This window comes from Aotus nancymaae, unplaced genomic scaffold (assembly GCF_030222135.1).
Source record: "Aotus nancymaae isolate 86718 unplaced genomic scaffold, 86718_ANA_hifiasm-v0.15.2.pri h1tg000028l, whole genome shotgun sequence".
Taxonomy (NCBI): Eukaryota; Metazoa; Chordata; class Mammalia; order Primates; family Aotidae; genus Aotus; species Aotus nancymaae.
The window spans coordinates 18,256,386-18,273,263 of record NW_026988441.1 but is presented as its reverse complement, the minus strand read 5'-3'; the positions used below and the strand labels follow the sequence as shown (position 1 = coordinate 18,273,263).

The window sequence follows — 16,878 nt, the reverse complement described above, 5'->3', positions numbered from 1 at the left end:
CAGTATCTGAGGAGGTAGGATCTGGGTGCGGGTATAAGGAGGTAGGATCTGGCCCTGGTATCAGGATCTGAGTCTGTCAGTGTCTGGGGAGGTAGGATCTGGTACAAGTGTGAGGATCTGGGTCTCTCCATGTCTGAGAAGGTAGTAATCTGATACAGGTGTGAGGATCTGTGTTTGTCAAAGTCTGAGGAGTTACCACCTGGTACAGGAATGAGGACCTGCGTCTTCCAGTGACCGAGAAGGTAGGATCTGGTACGAGTGTGAGGATCTGGTCTGTCAGTGTCTGAGGAGGTGGGATCTGGCCCTGGTATGAGGATATGGATCTGTCCATGTCTGAGAAGGTAGGATCTGGCCCTGATATGAGGCTTATGAGAATTGGGGTCTGTCAGCATCTGAGGAGGTAGGATCTGGGTGCGGGTATAAGGATCTGGATCTGTCAGTATCTGAGGAAGTAGGATCTGGCCCTGGTATCAGGATCTGAGTCTGTCCATGTCTGAGGAGGTAGGATCTGGTACAGGTGTGAGGATACAGGTCTCTCCATGTCCGAGGAGGTAGGATCTGGTACGGCTGTGAGGATCTGGGTCTGTCAGTGTCTGAGAAGGTAGGACCTGGCCCTGGTATGAGGCTTGTGAGTCTGTCAGCATCTGAGGAGGTAGGATCTGGGTGTGGGTATAAGGATCTGGATCTGTCAGTATCTGAGGAGGTAGGATTTGGCCCTGGTATCAGGATCTGAATCTGTCAGTGTCCGAGGAGGTAGGATCTGGTGCAGGTGTGAGGATCTGGGTCTCTCCATGTCTGAGGAGGCAGGATCTGGTATAGGTCCGAGGAGGTAGGATCTGGTACAGGTGTGAGGATCTGGGTCTCTCCATGTCCGAGGAGGTAGGATCTGGTACAGGTGTGAGGATCTGGGTCTCTCCATGTCCGAGGAGGTAGGATCTGGTACAGGTGTGAGGATCTGGGTCTCTCCATGTCTGAGGAGGTAGGATCTGGTATAGGTATGAGGATCTGGGTCTCTCCATGTCCGAGGAGGTAGGATCTGGTACAGGTGTGAGGATCTGGGTCCATCCATGTCTGAGGAGATAGGATCTGGTATAGGTGTGAGGATCTGGGTCTCCCCATGTCTGAGCAGGTAAGATCTGGCCCTGGTATAAGGATCTGGGTCTCTCCATGTCTGAGAAGGTAGGATCTGGCCCTGGTATGAGGCTTGTGAGGATCTGGGTCTCTCCATGTCTGAGAAGGTAGGATCTGGCCCTGGTATGAGGCTTGTGAGGATCTGGGCTCTCCATGTCTGAGGAGGTAGGATCTGGTACAGGTGTGAGGATTAGTGTCTCTCTATGTTTGAGGAGGCAGGATCTGGTACAGGTGTGAGGATCTGGGTCTCTCCATGTCTGAGGAGGTAGGATCTGGTACAGGTGTGAGAATCTGGGTCTGTCAATGTCTGAGAAGGCAGGATCTGGTACAGGTGTGAGGATCTGGGTCTGTCAATATCTGAGGAGGTAGGATCTGGTATAGGTGTGAGGATCTGGGTCCATCCATGTCTGAGGAGGTAGGATCTGGTACAGGTGTGAGCATCTGGGTCTGTCCATGTCTGAGAAGGTAGGACCTGGCCCTGGTATGAGGCTTATTAGAATTTGGGTCTGTCAGCATCTGAAGAGGTAGGATCTGGATGCGGGTATATGGATCTGGATCTGTCAGTATCTGAGGAGGTAGGATCTAGCCCCAGTATCAGGATCTGAGTCTCTCCCTGTCTGAGGAGGTAGGATCTGGTACAGGTGTGAGGATACAGGTCTCTCCATGTCTGAGGAGGCAGGATCTGGTATGACTGTGAGGATCTGGATCTGTCAGTGTCTGAGAAGGTAGGATTTGGCCCTGGTATGTGGATCTGGGTCTCTCCATGTCAGAGAAGGTAGGATCTACCCTGGTATGAGGCCTGTGAGGATCTGGGTCTCTCAGTGTCTGAGGAGGTAGGATCTGGTACAAGTGTGAGGATCAGGGTCTGTCAGTGTCTGAGAAGGTAGGATCTGGTACAGGTGTGGGGATCTGGGTCTCTCATGTCTGAGGAGGTAGGATCTGGTACAAGTGTTAGGATCTGGGTCCATCCACGTCTGAGGAGGTAGGATCTGGTACAGGTGTGAGGATCTGGGTCTCCCCATGTCTGAGCAGGTAGAATCTGGCCCTGGTGTGAGGATCTGGGTTTCTCCATGTCTGAGGAGGTAGGATCTGGTCCTGGTATGAGGCTTGTGAGGATCTGGGTCTCTCCATGTCTGAGGAGGTAGGATCTGGCCCTGGTATGAGGCTTGTGAGGATCTGGGTCTCTCCATATCAGAGGAGGTAGGATCTGGTACGGGTCTGAGGATCTGGGTCTCTCCATGTCTGAGGAGGTAGGATCTGGTATAGATGTGAGGATATGTGTCTCTCCATGTCTGAGGAGGTATAGGTGTGAGGATCTGGGTCTGTCAATGTCTGTGGAGGTAGGATCTGGTACAGGTGTGAGGATCTGCGTTCATCCATGTCTGAGGAGGTAGGATCTGGTACAAGTGTGAGGATCTGGATCTGTCAGTGTCTGAAGAGGTAGGATCTGGCTCTGGTATGAGGTTTTTGAGGATGTGGGTCTCTCTATGTCTGAGAAGGTAGGATCTGGCCCTGGTATGAGGTTTTTGAGGATCTGGGTCTCTCCATGTCTGAGAAGGTAAGATCTGGCCCTGGTATGAGGCTTGTGAGGATCTGGGCTCTCCATGTCTGAGGAGGTAGGATCTGGTACAGGTGTGAGGATCTGGGTCTGTCAATGTCTGAGGAGGTAGGATCTGGTATAGATGTGAGGATGTAGGTCTCTCCATGTCTGAGGAGGTAGGATCTGGTACAGGTGTGAGGATCTGGGTCTGTCAATGTCTGAGGAGGGAGGATCTGGTACAGGTGTGAGGATCTGGGTCTGTCAATGTCTGAGGAAGTAGGATCTGGTATAATTGTGAGGATCTGGGTCCATCCATGTCTGAGAAGGTAGGATCTGGTACAAGTGTGAAGATCTGGGTCTGTCAGTGTCTCAGGAGGTAGGATCTGGCCCTGGTATCAGGATCTGAGTCTGTCAGTGTCTGAGCAGGTAGGATCTGGTACAAGTGTGGGGATCTGGGTCTCTGAATGTCTGAGGAGGTAGGATCTGGTACAGATGTGAGGATATGGGTCTCTCTAAGTCTGGAAGGTAGGATCTGGTACAGGTGTGAGGATCTGGGTCTCTCCATGTTTGAGAAGATAGGATCTGGTATAGGCGTGAGAATATGGGTCTCTCTATGTCTGAGGAGGTAGGATCTGGCATGAGTATGAGGATCTGGCATGAGTATGAGGATCTGGCTCTGACCGTGTCTGAGGAGGTAGAATCTGTTGCAGATATAAGGATCTGGGTCTTTCAATGTCAGAGAAGGTAGGATCTTGCCCTGGTATGAGGATCTGGGTCTTTCAGTATCTGAGGAGGTAATCTGGTACAGATATGAGGATCTGGGTCTCTTCATGTCTGAGGAGGTAGGAATCTGTTGGAGGCATGAGGATCTGGGTCTGTCAATGTCTGAGAAGGTAGGATCTGGCCCTGGTATGAGGCTTATGAGGACCTGGGTCTGTCAGAATCTGAGGAGGTAGGATCTGGGTGCGGGTATAAGGATCTGGATCTGTCAGTATCTGAGGAGGTAGGATCTGGCCCTGCTATCAGGATCTGAGTCTGTCAGTGTCTGAGGAGGTAGGATCTGGCACAGATATAAGAATCTAGGTATTTCAATGTCTGGGAAGGTAAGATCTGGCCCTTGTTTGAGGATCTGGGTCTTTCAGTATCTGAGGAGGTAGGAATCAGGTACAGATAGGAGGATCTGAGTCTCTTCATGTCTGAGGAGTAAGGAAACTGTTACCGGCATGAGGATCTGGATCTGTCAATGTCTGAGGAGGCAGGACCTGGCACTGGTATGTGGGTCTGGGTCTCTCCATGTCTGTGGAGGTAGGATCTGGCTCTGTCCATGTCTGTGCAGGTAGGATCTGGCACAGATACAAGGATCTGGGTTTTTCAATTTCTGCAAACATAGGATCTGGCCTTGGTATGAGGATCTGGGTCTGGCAGTATCTGAGGAGGTACAAATCTAGTACAGTTATGAAAATCTGGGTCTCTCCTGTCTGAGGAAGTAGGAATCTGGTACAGGTGTGAGGATCTGTGTCTCTCCATGTCCGAGGAGGTAAGATCTGGTATGGCTGTGAGGATCTGGGTCTGTCAGTGTCTGAGGAGGTAGGATCTGGCCGTGGTATGAGGATCTGGGTCTGTCCATGTCTGAGAAGGTAGGACCTGGCCCTGGTATGAGTCTTATGAGAATTTGGGTCTGTCAGTATCTGAGGAGGTAAGATCTGGGTGCGGGTATAAGGATCTCAGTCTGTCAGTTTTTGAGGAGGTAGTATCTGGCCCTGGTATCAGGATCTGAGTCTGTCCATGTCTGAAGAGGAGGATCTGGTACAGGTGTGAGGATACGGGTCTCTCCATGTCCAAGGAGGTAGGATCTGGTACGGCTGTGAGGATCTGGGTCTGGCAGTGTCTGAGAAGGTAGGATCTGGCCTTGGTATGAGGCTTGTGAGGGTTTGGGTCTGTCAGCATCTGAGGAGGTAGGATCTGTGTGTGGGTATAAGGATCTGGATCTGTCAGTATTTGAGGAGGTAGGATCTGGCCCTGGTATCAGGATCTGAGTCTGTCAGTGTCTGGGGAGGTAGGATCTGGAGGTAGGATCTGGTACAGGTGTGAGGATCTGGGTCTCTCCATGTCTGAGGAGGTAGGATCTGGTATAGGTGTGAGGATTTGGGTCCATCCATGTCTGAGGAGGTAAGATCTGTTGCAGATATAAGGATCTGGATCTTTCAGTGTCTGAGAAAGTAGGATCTGGCCCTGGTATGAGGATCTGGGTCTTTCAGTATCTGACGAGTTAATCTGGTACAAGTATTGGGATCTGGGTCTCTCCATGTCCGAGAAGGTAGGAATCTGTTAGAGGCATGAGGATCTGGGTCTGTCATTGTGTGAGGAGGTAAGATCTGGCCCTGGTATCAGGAACTATGTCTGTCAGTGTCTGAGAGATAGGACCTGGCCCTGGTATGAGGATCTGGGTCTCTCCATTCTGTTAAGGTAGGATCTGGGTCTGTGTGTGTCTGAGGAGATAAAATCTAACCCTGGTATGAGGATCTGGGTCTGTCAGTGAGGAGGTAGGAATCTGGTATATGTATGAGGATCTGCATCTGTCAGTGTCTGAGGAGGTAAGATTTGGTGGAGGTATTAGGATCTGGGTCTGTCAATGTCTAAGGAGGTAAGATTTGGCAGAGGTATTAGGATCTGGGTCTGTCAATGTCTGAGGAGGTAAGATTTGGCGGAGTTATTAGGATCTGGGTCTGTCCGTGTCTGAGGAGGTAGGATTTGGTGCAGGTATTAGGATCTGGGTCTGTCCATGTCTGAGGAGGTAAGATTTGGCAGAGATATTAGGATCTGGGTCTGTCTGTGTTTGAGGAGGTAGGATTTGGTGCAGCTATTAGGATCTGAGTCTGTCCATGTCTGAGGAGGTAAAATTTCGTTCATGTATGATGATCTGGGTCTGTCCATGTCTGAGGAGGTAGGATCTGGCATGAGTATGAGGATCTGGCTCTGACCATGTCTGGGGAGGGAGGATCTGGCACAGATATAAGAATCTGGGTCTTTCAGTGTCTGTGAAGGTAAGATCTGGCCTTGGCATGAGGATCTGGGTCTGTCAGTGTCTGAGGAGGTATTAATCTAGTACAGGTATGAGGATCTGGGTCTCTCCATGTCTGAGGAGGTAGGATCTGGTACGGATGTGAGGATCTGGGTTTGTCTATGTCTGAGGAGGTAGGAATCTGGTACAGGTGTGAGGATCTGGGTCCATCCATGTCTGAGGAGGTAGGAATCTGGTACAGGTGTGAGGATCTGGGTCTCTCCATGTCTGAGAAGGTAGGATCTGGCCCTGGTATGAGGCTTATGAGGATCTGGGTCTGTCAGTATCTGAGGAGGTAGGATCTGGCCCTGCTATCAGGATCCGAGTCTGTCAATGTCTGAGGGGGTAGGATCTGGGACAGCTGTGAGAATTTGATTCTGTCTATGTCTGAGGACGTAGGAATCTGGTACAGATATGAGGATCTCGGTCTGTTCATGTCTTAGGAGGTAGGATCTGGTGCAGGTATGAGGATCTGGGTCTGTTCATGTCTTAGGAGGTAGGATCTGGTACAGGTATGAGGATCTGGGTCTGTCCATGTCTGAGGAGGTAGGATCTGGTGCAGGTATGAGGATCTGGGTCTGTCCATGTCTGAGGAGGTGGGATCTGGTGCAGGTATGAGGATCTGGGTCTGTCCATGTCTGAGGAGGTGGGATCTGTTGCAGGTATGAGGATCTGGGTCTGTCCATGTCTGAGGAGGTAGGATCTGGTGCAGACATGAGGATCTGGGTCTGTCTATGTCTGAGGAGGTAGGATCGGTGCAGGTATGAGGATCTGGGTCTGTCCATGTCTGAGGAGGTAGGATCTGGTGCAGGTATGAGGATCTGGGTCTGTCCATGTCTGAGGAGGTAGGACCTGGTGCAGGTATGAGGATCTGGGTCTGTCCATGTCTGAGGAGGTAGGATCTGGTGCAGACATGAGGATCTGGGTCTATCCATGTCTGAGGAGGTAGGATCTGGTGCAGGTATGAGGATCTGGGTCTGTCCATGTCTGAGGAGGTAGGATCTGGTGCAGGTATGAGGATCTGGGTCTGTCCACGTCTGAGGAGGTAGGATCTGGTACAGATAAAAGGATCTGGGTTTTCAGTGTCTGAGAAGGTAGGATCTGGCCCTGTATTAGGATCTGGGTCTTTCAGTATCTGAGGAGGTAAGAATCTGGTACAGATATGGCGATCTGGGTCTCTCCATGACTAAGGAGGTAGGAATTTGTTCGAGGCATGAGGATCTGGATCTGTCACTGTGTGAGGAGGTAAGATCTGGCCCGGGTGTGAGGATCTGGGACTGTTAATGTGTGAGGAGGTAGAACCTGGCCCTGGTATGAGGATCTGGCACAGATATAAGGATCTGGGTCTTTCAGTATCTGATAAGGTAGGATCTGGTCCTGTTTAGTGGATCTGGGTCTTTCAGTATCTGATAAGGTAGGATCTGGTCCTGTTTAGTGGATCTGGGTGTTTCAATATTTGAGGAGGTAGGAATCTGGTACAGGTATGAGGATCTGGGTCTGTCCATGTCTGAGGAGGTAGGAATCTGTTACAGGCATGATGAGGACTTGGGTCTGTCAATGTCTGAGGAGGTAGGATATGGTCCTGGTATGAGGATCTGGCTCTCTCCATGTCTGAGGAGGTAGGATCTGGCCCTGGTATGAGGATCTGGGTCTGTCCATGTCTGAGGAGGTAGGATCTGGCCCTGGTATGAGGATCTGGCTCTCTCCATGTCTGAGGAGGTAGGATCTGGCATGAATATTGAGCTCTGGATCTGTCCATGTCTGAGGAGGTGGGCCTTGGCACAGGTATGAGGCCCTGGGTCTGTCCGTGTCTGAGGAGGTGGGCCCTGGCACAGGTATGAGACCCTGGGTCTGTCCATGTCTGAGGAGGTGGGCCCTGGCACAGGTATGAGACCCTGGGTCTGTCCATGTCTGAGGAGGGAGGATCTGGCATGAATATTGAGCTCTGGATCTGTCCGTGTCTGAGTAGGTGGGCCCTGGCACAGGTATGAGGCCCTGGGTCTGTCCATGTCTGAGGAGGTGGGACCTGGCACAGGTATGAGGCCCTGGGTCTGTCCATGTCTGAGGAGGTGGGCCCTGGCACAGGTATGAGACCCTGGGTCTGTCCGTGTCTGAGGAGGTGGGCCCTGGCACAGGTATGAGACCCTGCGTCTGTCTGTGTCTGAGGAGGTGGGACCTGGCACAGGTATGAGGCTCTGGGTCTGCTGGTGTCTGCAGAGACAGGGCCTGACCTCTCGGAAGACCATGGTAAGTAAGGCCTTCAGTTTGTCTTGTGGCTGTGGTCAGTTCCACGTGTAGTCTGCCCTGTTGGTCCTCCCATGCATCGCCAGCACCTGCCTGCTGCCTTGCTTCCTGGAGGTGGGTTGGGCCAGGGCCCTCTGAGATGCACTTGTGCAAGAGCTGTGCCAGGGACAGGGTTTCTGGCAGGAGGTGGGGGGCGGGGTGTGCCGGCCCTCCCTCAGCACCTTGTTCTGTCTCTCCTAGTGGGTAGGAGGACGCTACTCGCTGTGGTCGGCCATCGGACTGTCTATTGCCCTGCACGTGGGTGAGTGTGTGTTTCTGTGTCTTGCAGCCTCTGTGGGAGACAGTGTTGCAGTGTAAGGTTAGGGGTAGGGGGCTTGTGTCCCATCAAACACCATGCTGTCTTCACAGGCTGCTGGCCTCTCTGCAGCTGGCTGGGATATTTATTTCATGTCCAGAAGGAAGGTCTGGGTTTTTTTGGGTGTACAGGTTGGCCCCTGTCTCTGCCCCTCAAAACTGCAATCCTGTTCCTCTCCCATCCTAGGCAGAGTCAGATCCCTGTAGTCAGGTCCACGTCTCACCAGAGGGGCTTTCTCTGGGCCCATGTCCTCCCATGTCGTGTCTTCTGGCTTTCCATGCAGCCTTCCTTGGTTGCAGAAGGAGCTGTGCCCACTGCCCACAGGGTGCAGCGTGTGACCACTTCTTTTGACTGTTTTTGTGTCACAGGTTTTGACAACTTCGAGCAGCTGCTCTCGGGGGCTCACTGGATGGTGAGTGCTAAGGCTGATTCTCTGCCAGGTGCTGGCCAGAGGCACGTGTGTTGGTCCTGGTCCCTCCTTTTTTTCCTCATTCTGCTGTCCCTCCCCTCCCTGTGCAGCTGCTCAGCTCCCACTCACGCTGCTCCTGTTTCAGGACCAGCACTTCCGCACGACGCCGCTGGAGAAGAACGCCCCTATCCTGCTGGCCCTCCTGGGTATCTGGTACATCAACTGCTTTGGGTGTGAGACGCACGCCATGCTGCCCTATGACCAGTACCTCCACCGCTTTGCTGCATATTTCCAGCAGGTACCAGCTGCTAAGCCAGGCCTTGGAGTCAGCAGTGTCTGTGGGGGGTCTGGGAGGCGAACCTGGGTTTCAGCTCTTCCAGGTGCTCTTTGCTCCATTGCCCTTGGGCCTGGCCAAAGTCTGTTTGTGCCCCTTGTCTCAGGATGAATCTTTGTAATTGAAGTTGGTTCCATTTGAGTGTCATTTGCATTTGACCACTGTGGGAGGGGCATGACTGGTGATCACGGTGCCTTGGCTAGGGAGGTCCTGGCTTGGCTCAGGGGATGTTTTTCAGCTGGGGTCACTTCTTTCTTGCATATCACTATGCATGCTCACAATAATGTCTGAGCACGTAGGATTGAAGGATCGAGCTCTGGAATGAGGACCTAGGTCTGTTAATATCTGATTTTGAGGAGGTAGGATCTGGTTGGTACAGATATGAGGATCTGGATTTGTCCCTGTGTGAGGAGGTAGAATTTGGCCATAGGATGGAGCTGCAAGCTGGAACCCCTTATAGCCTGTACTGCCTCTATCCCTCCAGAAAAGCATATCTGTATCTAGTCTGTGGTAGCCTCTTTGGACTACATGGGGCTCTTCTCCCTTGGGATCTTCAGAGCCCCCAGAGGCTGAACAGGCCCTCTCCTCATCATACTATGTTCCGGAAAGCTTTTCCACACCTGTCCCTGCTTTTTTTTTTTTTTTTTTTTGGAGACAGAGTCTTACTCTGTCGCCCAGGCTGGAGTGCAGTGGTGTGATCTTGGCTCACTGCAACCTCTGCTTCTTGAGTTCAAGCGAGTCCTGTGCCTTAGCCTCCCAATAGCTGGGATGACAGGCATGTGCCACCATGACTGGCTAATTTTTGTATTTTTAGTGGAGATGGAGTTTCACCATGTTGCCCAGGCTGGATTTAAACTCCTGGCCTCAACAAATCCACCTGCCTTGGCTTCCCAAAGTGCTGGGATTACAGGCTTGAGCCACTGTGCCCTACCCTGTCCTTGCTTCTGTTTAGTACAAAACCAGTCCCAGTCCAGCAGCTCTGAACTGCTTTGGGGAAAGTACAGAAGGCTTCACCAACACTTGGAAGCAAATCTTGTGATTGAAGGAGAGGCCAAGGTTCCCCAAATCCCTGCTGCCTTTGTGAGGGTTGCCATGAGCAGGGCTCAGGTGGGTACCCAAAGCCTAGTGTCTAGTTGAGGTGACAGCCCTCAAAGGCTGTACTGTCAGCCGAGCATGGTGGCTGACGCCTGCAGTCCCAGCATCTTGGGAGGCAGAGGCTGTGGGAGATTGCTTGAGGCCAAGAGTTGGAGACCAGCCTGGAAAATGTAGTGAGACCCTGTCTCTAAAAAAAAAATCTCTCAGGGCGCGGTGGCTCATGCCTGTAATTCCAGCACTTTGGGAGGCCGAGGTGGGCGGATCACCTGAGGTTGGGAGTTCAAGACCAGCCTGAACAACATGTTGAAACCCCGTCTCTACTAAAAATACAAAAAATTAGCCGGGCATGGTGGCGCATGCTTGTAATCCTAGCTACTTGGGGGGGCTGAAGCAGGAGAATCGCTTGAACCTGGGAGGCAGAGGTTGCAGTGAGCCAAGATTGCACCATTGCACTCCAGCCTGGACAACAAGAGCGAAACTGTCTCAAAAAAAAAAAAAAAAATCCAAAAACTAAAAACAGCCGGGCATGGTGGTACGGTGCCTGTAGTCCCAGCTGCTTGGGAGGCTGAGGCAAGAGATTTGCTTGAGCCCAAGAGGTCGAGGCTTCAGTGAGTTGTGATTCTACTACTGTACTCCAACCTGGGTGACAGAGTGAGATTCTGTCTCTTGGGGAAAAAAAAAAAAAGCTGTGCACTCTGGACCCCAACCTGCTCTCCCTTAAGAAATGAGTTGATTTTGTGACCAATTTTGTCTTAAGGGAGGTCCTCGCCTGACCTCCAGACCCACCTTTTCCTGGGCATGGGTCCTTCCTGCACAGTGGCCTAAGCTGGAAAGCTTGGGAGGCTGTGTCCTCACAGGTGTGGGGAGGAAAGGGATCGTGCCTGCGGACACATGTGCATGTCCCTCTCACGGGGCCAGGGCAGCGTGGGTCTGCCTGGAGCATCTGGGCAGGACTTGGGCATGGTGCAGGAAGGAGCCAGATGTGGGTACAGTGTGCAAAGGATCAAGACTTGCAGGTAGAGGGTTGGGTTTTTTTTTTTTCTTTCTTTCTTTTTAAATGTTCTTTCATTTTGCCAAGGGCTGTGTTTCTGTTCCTTTTCCAGGGTGACATGGAGTCCAATGGGAAATACATCACCAAATCTGGCACCCGTGTAGACCACCAAACAGGCCCCATTGTGTGGGGGGAGCCAGGGACCAATGGCCAGCATGCTTTTTACCAGCTCATCCACCAAGGTAGGCCCCTGTGGCCTGGGCAGGGTGGTGCTGGGGTGGGAAAGGATCTTCCAGAAGAGACATCTCAGTTAGGTCAGTGCCCTCCTCTAGGCTGTATGGCTAGCTCCCATGGGCTAGGGTCATGTGGGTGACCACAGTGCCCTTCACAGGCACCAAGATGATACCCTGTGACTTCCTCATCCCGGTCCAGACCCAGCACCCCATACGGAAGGGTTTGCATCACAAGGTAAGAGCCCCCATCTGGCCCCATTTGAGGACCTGGCTCACATTGCACCCAGACCTCTGAAAACCTGATGTGTTGGTTGGCAGTCACATTAGTTTTCTATTCCTGCCATAACAAATGACAACAAACATAGAGGCTTAGAACAACACTCTTATCTCAGAGTTTCTTTTTTTGGGGGGCGGGGAGTAGGGACAGAGTCTTGTTCTATCACCCATGCTGGAGGGCAGTGGCATGATCTCGGCTCACTGCAGCCTTCATCTCCCAGCCTCAAGTGATTCTCATGTCTCAGTCTCCCAAGTAGCTGGGACTACAGGCACACACTACCACATCCAGCTTATTTTGTATTTTTGGTAGAGACATGGTTTCACTGTTGGCCAGTCTGGTCTTGAACTCATGACCTCAAGTAATCCACCTGCCTTGGCTTGCCAAAGTGTTGGGCTTATAGGCATGAGCCACCACGCCTGGCCTATCTCAGAGTTTCTGAAGCTCAAATGTCTAGCAGGCTCTGGTGTGTCTCTGCTTAGAGTCTTACAGGCTACAGTCAAGGTGTCAGCAGGACTGTGTTTCTTTCTGGAGACCCTAGGGGAAAAAGCCTTTTCCGTGCTTGTCAGGTGGTTGGCAAAATTCATTTCTGTATGGTTGTGGAACTAAGGTCCAGCTTCCTTGCTGTGGCCTGAGAGGATTGTTTTCAGATTCTCAAGGTCACCTGCATTCCCTAGCTTGTGGACCTCTTCACTGCAGAACCAACAATGGCAGGTTAAATCCTTCTGAAGCTTTGATTCTGTCTTGCCACTTCCGTTGCATCTCTCTGGCTGACTTGTCTACTTTCCTCTTACACATTTTTCTTTTATTCCCTAAGTGACAGCATCGGGCAGTGTTGTCTAGGCTGGACTTGAATGGCATGATCACAGTTAACTAACCTCGACCTCCCGGGCTCAAGCAATCTTCCTGCCTCGGCCCCTCGAGTAGCTGAGACTTACAGGCACACACCACCATGCCTGGTTAATTTTTAAACTTTCTATAGAGACAGGCTTCATTGTTGGCTCGAGTGATTCTCCCACCTCGGCCTCCCAAAGTCCTCAGATTACAGGCGCAAGCCACTGTGCCTGGCCCTCTTTTACTTTTAAGGGCCAGTGTTATTAGATTGGGCCTACTAGATAATCCAGGAAAATCTTTCCTTTATTTTAATTTAATTTAATTTAATTTAATTTTAGAGATAGAATGTTGCTGAGGCTGGAGTGCAGTGGCCAAATCATAGTTCACTATAGCCTTCAACCAGTCCTCTTATATCAGTCTCCTGAGTAGCTGAGACCACAGATGTGCATCATGCCTAGCTAATTTTTTTTTTTTTTAAGAGACAGAGTCTTGCTCTGTTGCCCAGGCTGGAGTGCAGTGGCACAATCAGGCTCTCCGCAGCGTCACCCACCTGGGCTCAAGCAGTCCTCCTACCTCAGCCTCCTGAGTAACCGGGAAAAGGTACATGCCACCACATCCAGCTGATTTTTTAAATTTTTTGTAGATTTTACTATGTTGCCCAAGCTGGCCTCTAGCTCCTTTGGAAAATTTATTGTGCCTTGTCTTGGGTGTGCAGAGCAGCACAGGGTTATGGTAGCACTAGCTTTGGAGTCAGTGGCCTGGATTCTGATTCTTCCCAGCACTGTGGATCCAGCACTGTGGACTTGCAGAACCCGAGGCTCAACTAGAACAGGGCGATGATGACTTTCCTCCTTAGGATCCTACTATCATTCTTTTCTTTTTTTTTTTTTTTATGAGACACAGTTTCACTTTGTCACCTAGGCTGGAGTGCAGCAGTGGGACCTCGGCTCACTGCAACCTTTGCCTTCTGGGTTCAAGTGATTCTCATGCCTAAGCCTCTCAAGTAGCTGGGATTACAGGCGCGTACCACTACAGCTACCTTCTTAGGATCTTAAGAGATAGATGTTGGTAAAATTGTTAGCAGGACTCCTGGCAAATAGTGCGTAGCCCTTAAAGAGTGGTTATCACTTTTCCCTGCCTTGAGGTGTCATTGAATGTGTCCCTCCCTTTCCAGCTGAGCTATCCAGTGAGTGACCCAGGCTCGGACTGACCCCTGCTGAGAAGTGCCAGGTGGTCTCGTCCCTCTGCCTGAAGCTCAGACAGTGCTCTCAAGCATAACTGATGTCTCTCTCATCAGATCCTCCTGGCCAACTTCCTGGCCCAGACAGAGGCCCTGATGAGGGGTAAATCAACGGACGAGGCCCGAAAGGAGCTCCAGGCCGCAGGCAAGAGTCCAGAGGACCTTGAGAAGCTGCTGCCACATAAGGTCAGCACTGCTGCAGTCGGCTTCAGGGCGCATGCTGGAGTTTGAGGGGTGAAGCTGTGGCACCAGGCAGGGGCTTGGGGCGTGCCTGGCTTGTCCTACAGAGTTGGAGGGCCTGTCCTCACAGACCTGCACATCTCAGCCTCTGGGGCAGAGCGTGCTTTCCTTCTAGGGGTTTGGGGATCAGAACTTACTTAGAGACATTCCTTGGTGTTTTCTGCAGGTCTTTGAAGGAAATCGCCCAACCAACTCTATTGTGTTCACCAAGCTCACACCATTCATGCTTGGAGCCTTGGTCGGTGAGTGAGTAGGGGAAGGTTCTGGCTTGGGGTAGGTTGGAATGGGCTTGCGGAGCCCTGACGTGCCCTGTTTGTCACCTCTGCAGCCATGTATGAGCACAAGATCTTCGTTCAGGGCATCATCTGGGACATCAACAGCTTTGACCAGTGGGGGTGAGTTGCTCACTTATGGGAAGGCTGGGAATGCCTTTGGGTCAGCTCAGGGATTTCAGTAGCAACGTTACAGCCTTCCTCATACCACTCTTCCTTCCCTTCTTGGCAGAGTGGAACTGGGAAAGCAGCTGGCTAAGAAAATTGAGCCTGAGCTTGATGGCAGTGCTCAAGTGACCTCTCACGATGCTTCCACCAACGGGCTTATCAACTTCATCAAGCAGCAGCGTGAGGCCAAAGTCCAATAAACTCGTGCTCAGCCACAGCCTCCTCTGTGACTGCTCCTTTTCGTCCCTCCTCCCCAGAGCCGGAACTGCACGGTCCTGGCCCCTCTCACCCAGAGCGCCCTCTGGTTGGGGGCTTGGACCACGAGCCCTTTTCGGGGAAGGCTGGTCTCTAATTGCTACCCTCAAGCCCCTCCATGTCTGCCCTCCCTCTGTGTTACAATTGGCTGAAGTGTTTTTGTGCAGCTGACTTTTCTGACCCACGTTCACGCTGTTCACATCCCGTGTAGAAAAATAAAGATGCCGCAGAGGAGGCTTCAGGGCTCAGCCTCTGATTTTTTTCCTGAGATATGGTGCTTTATGTAGCAGAAGGCAGGTAAGCTCAGCAGGATGCAGGCTGTGCCTCCGTGGACACTGAACACTAAGTGGTGAGCAGGTCTAGAGTGGAGCACGGTGCCTTGAGAAGACAGTTGTGGGGTGAGGGCACAATCAGTCAGGAGGGCAACTTGGCCTGTGTCACCAAATCCCAAAACTGTTTTCTACTCCTCACCTCTCTGACTGGAGAAATTGGATACTCTGTTTAATCGATGGTTCTAAAAACTGCATTGAGATTTTGTTTGGGGTGAATTCCTGGACAAGACCAAGGGTGACTGCCATCTCCTGGCAAGATGCTCGGGTAATTTTTTCACTTTATAAGGCAGACATTGAAAACAGGATTTTTTTTTTCTCGAGACAGAGTCTTGCTCTGTCGCCCAGGCTAGAGTGCAGTGGTACGATCTCGGTTCACTGCAACCTCCATCTCCCTGGTTCTCCTGCCTCAGCCTCCCAAGTAGCTGGGATTAGAGGCATGTGCCACCACACCCAGCTAATTTTTTCATTTTTAGTAGAGATGGGGTTTCACCATGTTGGCCAGGCTGGTCTCGAACTTCTGACCTCAGGTGATCTGCCTGCCTAGGCCTCCCAAATCGCTAGGATTATGGGTATGAGCCACTGCACCCAGCCTGATTTTTTTTTTTTTTTTTTTTCAGACAGGGTCTTGCTCCATTGACCAGGCTGGAGTGCAGCGGCATGATCACAGCTCACTGCAGCCCCAAGCACTCAGGCTCAAGCAATCCTCTTGCCTCAGCCTCCCAAAATTGAGGCTACAAGGTTGTGCCACTATGCCCTGCTAGTTTTTTAAATTTTTGTAGAGATGGGTCTTGCTATGTTGCCCAGACTAGACTGGTTTTGAATTCCAGGGCTCAGGAGATCCTTCCACCTCAGCCTCCCACAGTGCTAGGATTACAGGCATGAGTCCCCACAGCCAGCCTATTCAAAAATTTTTTTCTTAGAGACAGGGTCTTTGTTGCCGAGGCTAGACTACAGTGTTGCAATCATAGCTGACTGAAGCCTCAACTTCTCAGGCTAAGGTGATTTTCCCACCTCAGCCTTCCAGGTGGTTGGGACTACAGACACATGCCAGTACACCCAGCACTTTCTAAATTTTCGTAGGTCAATATAGTGTTGTAAAAGAAAAAAGAAGAAAAAGAAAAAACTAAATTTTTGTAGTGATAGGGTCTCACTGAGGCAGGAGAATAGGGCCTGGAGACAAGGGAGTGTTCACTTCAGCCTCTCATTGGTCGCAGGCCAAGTCTTTATTTACGTAGTATGTAACCAAATAGGAAACCACTAAAGGGTACTTGCTTGAGCCTCCTCTTGCTTTGTGGAGTGTACTTTCGCTTCAATAAAACTCTGCTTTTGTTCCTTCTTTCTTACGTTGCTTTGTGTGTTTTGTCCAACTCTTTGTTCAGCATTCCAAGAACCTGGGCAACTTGTAGTCAGGACCCTCCACTGGTAACACCACTGTGCTGCCCAGGTTTATCCTGAACTCCTGGGCTCAAGTGATCCTCCTGCCTTGGCCTCCCAAAGTGTTGGGATTACAGGCACAAGCCACCGTGCCCAGCATCACAGAGCCTTTTAAAGCTGTCAGGTTGAAGTGTGATAGAACAGGAGTAAGCAGGTTTCATCTCCTGGGCTAGAGCCGAACAACACAAAGGCTGGTGCTTCCTCTTTTGAGGTGTAGATCCTTGAAAAACATACATTTCCTTTGCATACTATGTTATGAATCCTGAAATAATGTTTTTGCAGCTGGCATATTTTTAAAAGTCAGGTTTATTGGGGTATAATTTGCATATAATAAGGTTCACCTTTCTTTGGTATACAGTTCTGAGTTTTCACTAGTATGTACAGTCTTATAACTATTATAGATGAGATATACAGCATTTTCCTCACCCTAAAAAGT

At 51.0% G+C, this 16,878-nt stretch overlaps 1 protein-coding gene across 2 annotated transcripts in view; it reads left to right on the top strand.

Moving 5' to 3' along the window:
• GPI (glucose-6-phosphate isomerase) overlaps positions 1–16,344 on the top strand; it is a 42,838-nt gene extending 26,494 nt beyond the window's left edge. For both annotated transcript variants that reach the window (XM_012438510.3, XM_012438503.3), the window contains 9 exons: positions 8,217–8,277; positions 8,700–8,743; positions 8,886–9,038; positions 11,273–11,402; positions 11,552–11,628; positions 13,799–13,927; positions 14,148–14,223; positions 14,310–14,376; positions 14,486–16,344. In XM_012438510.3, coding sequence (XP_012293933.2) covers positions 8,217–8,277; positions 8,700–8,743; positions 8,886–9,038; positions 11,273–11,402; positions 11,552–11,628; positions 13,799–13,927; positions 14,148–14,223; positions 14,310–14,376; positions 14,486–14,621 — 873 coding nt within the window. In that variant the 3' untranslated portion in view covers positions 14,622–16,344. The remainder of the gene's footprint in view (positions 1–8,216; positions 8,278–8,699; positions 8,744–8,885; positions 9,039–11,272; positions 11,403–11,551; positions 11,629–13,798; positions 13,928–14,147; positions 14,224–14,309; positions 14,377–14,485) is intronic.
• Positions 16,345–16,878: the final 534 nt, after the last annotated feature.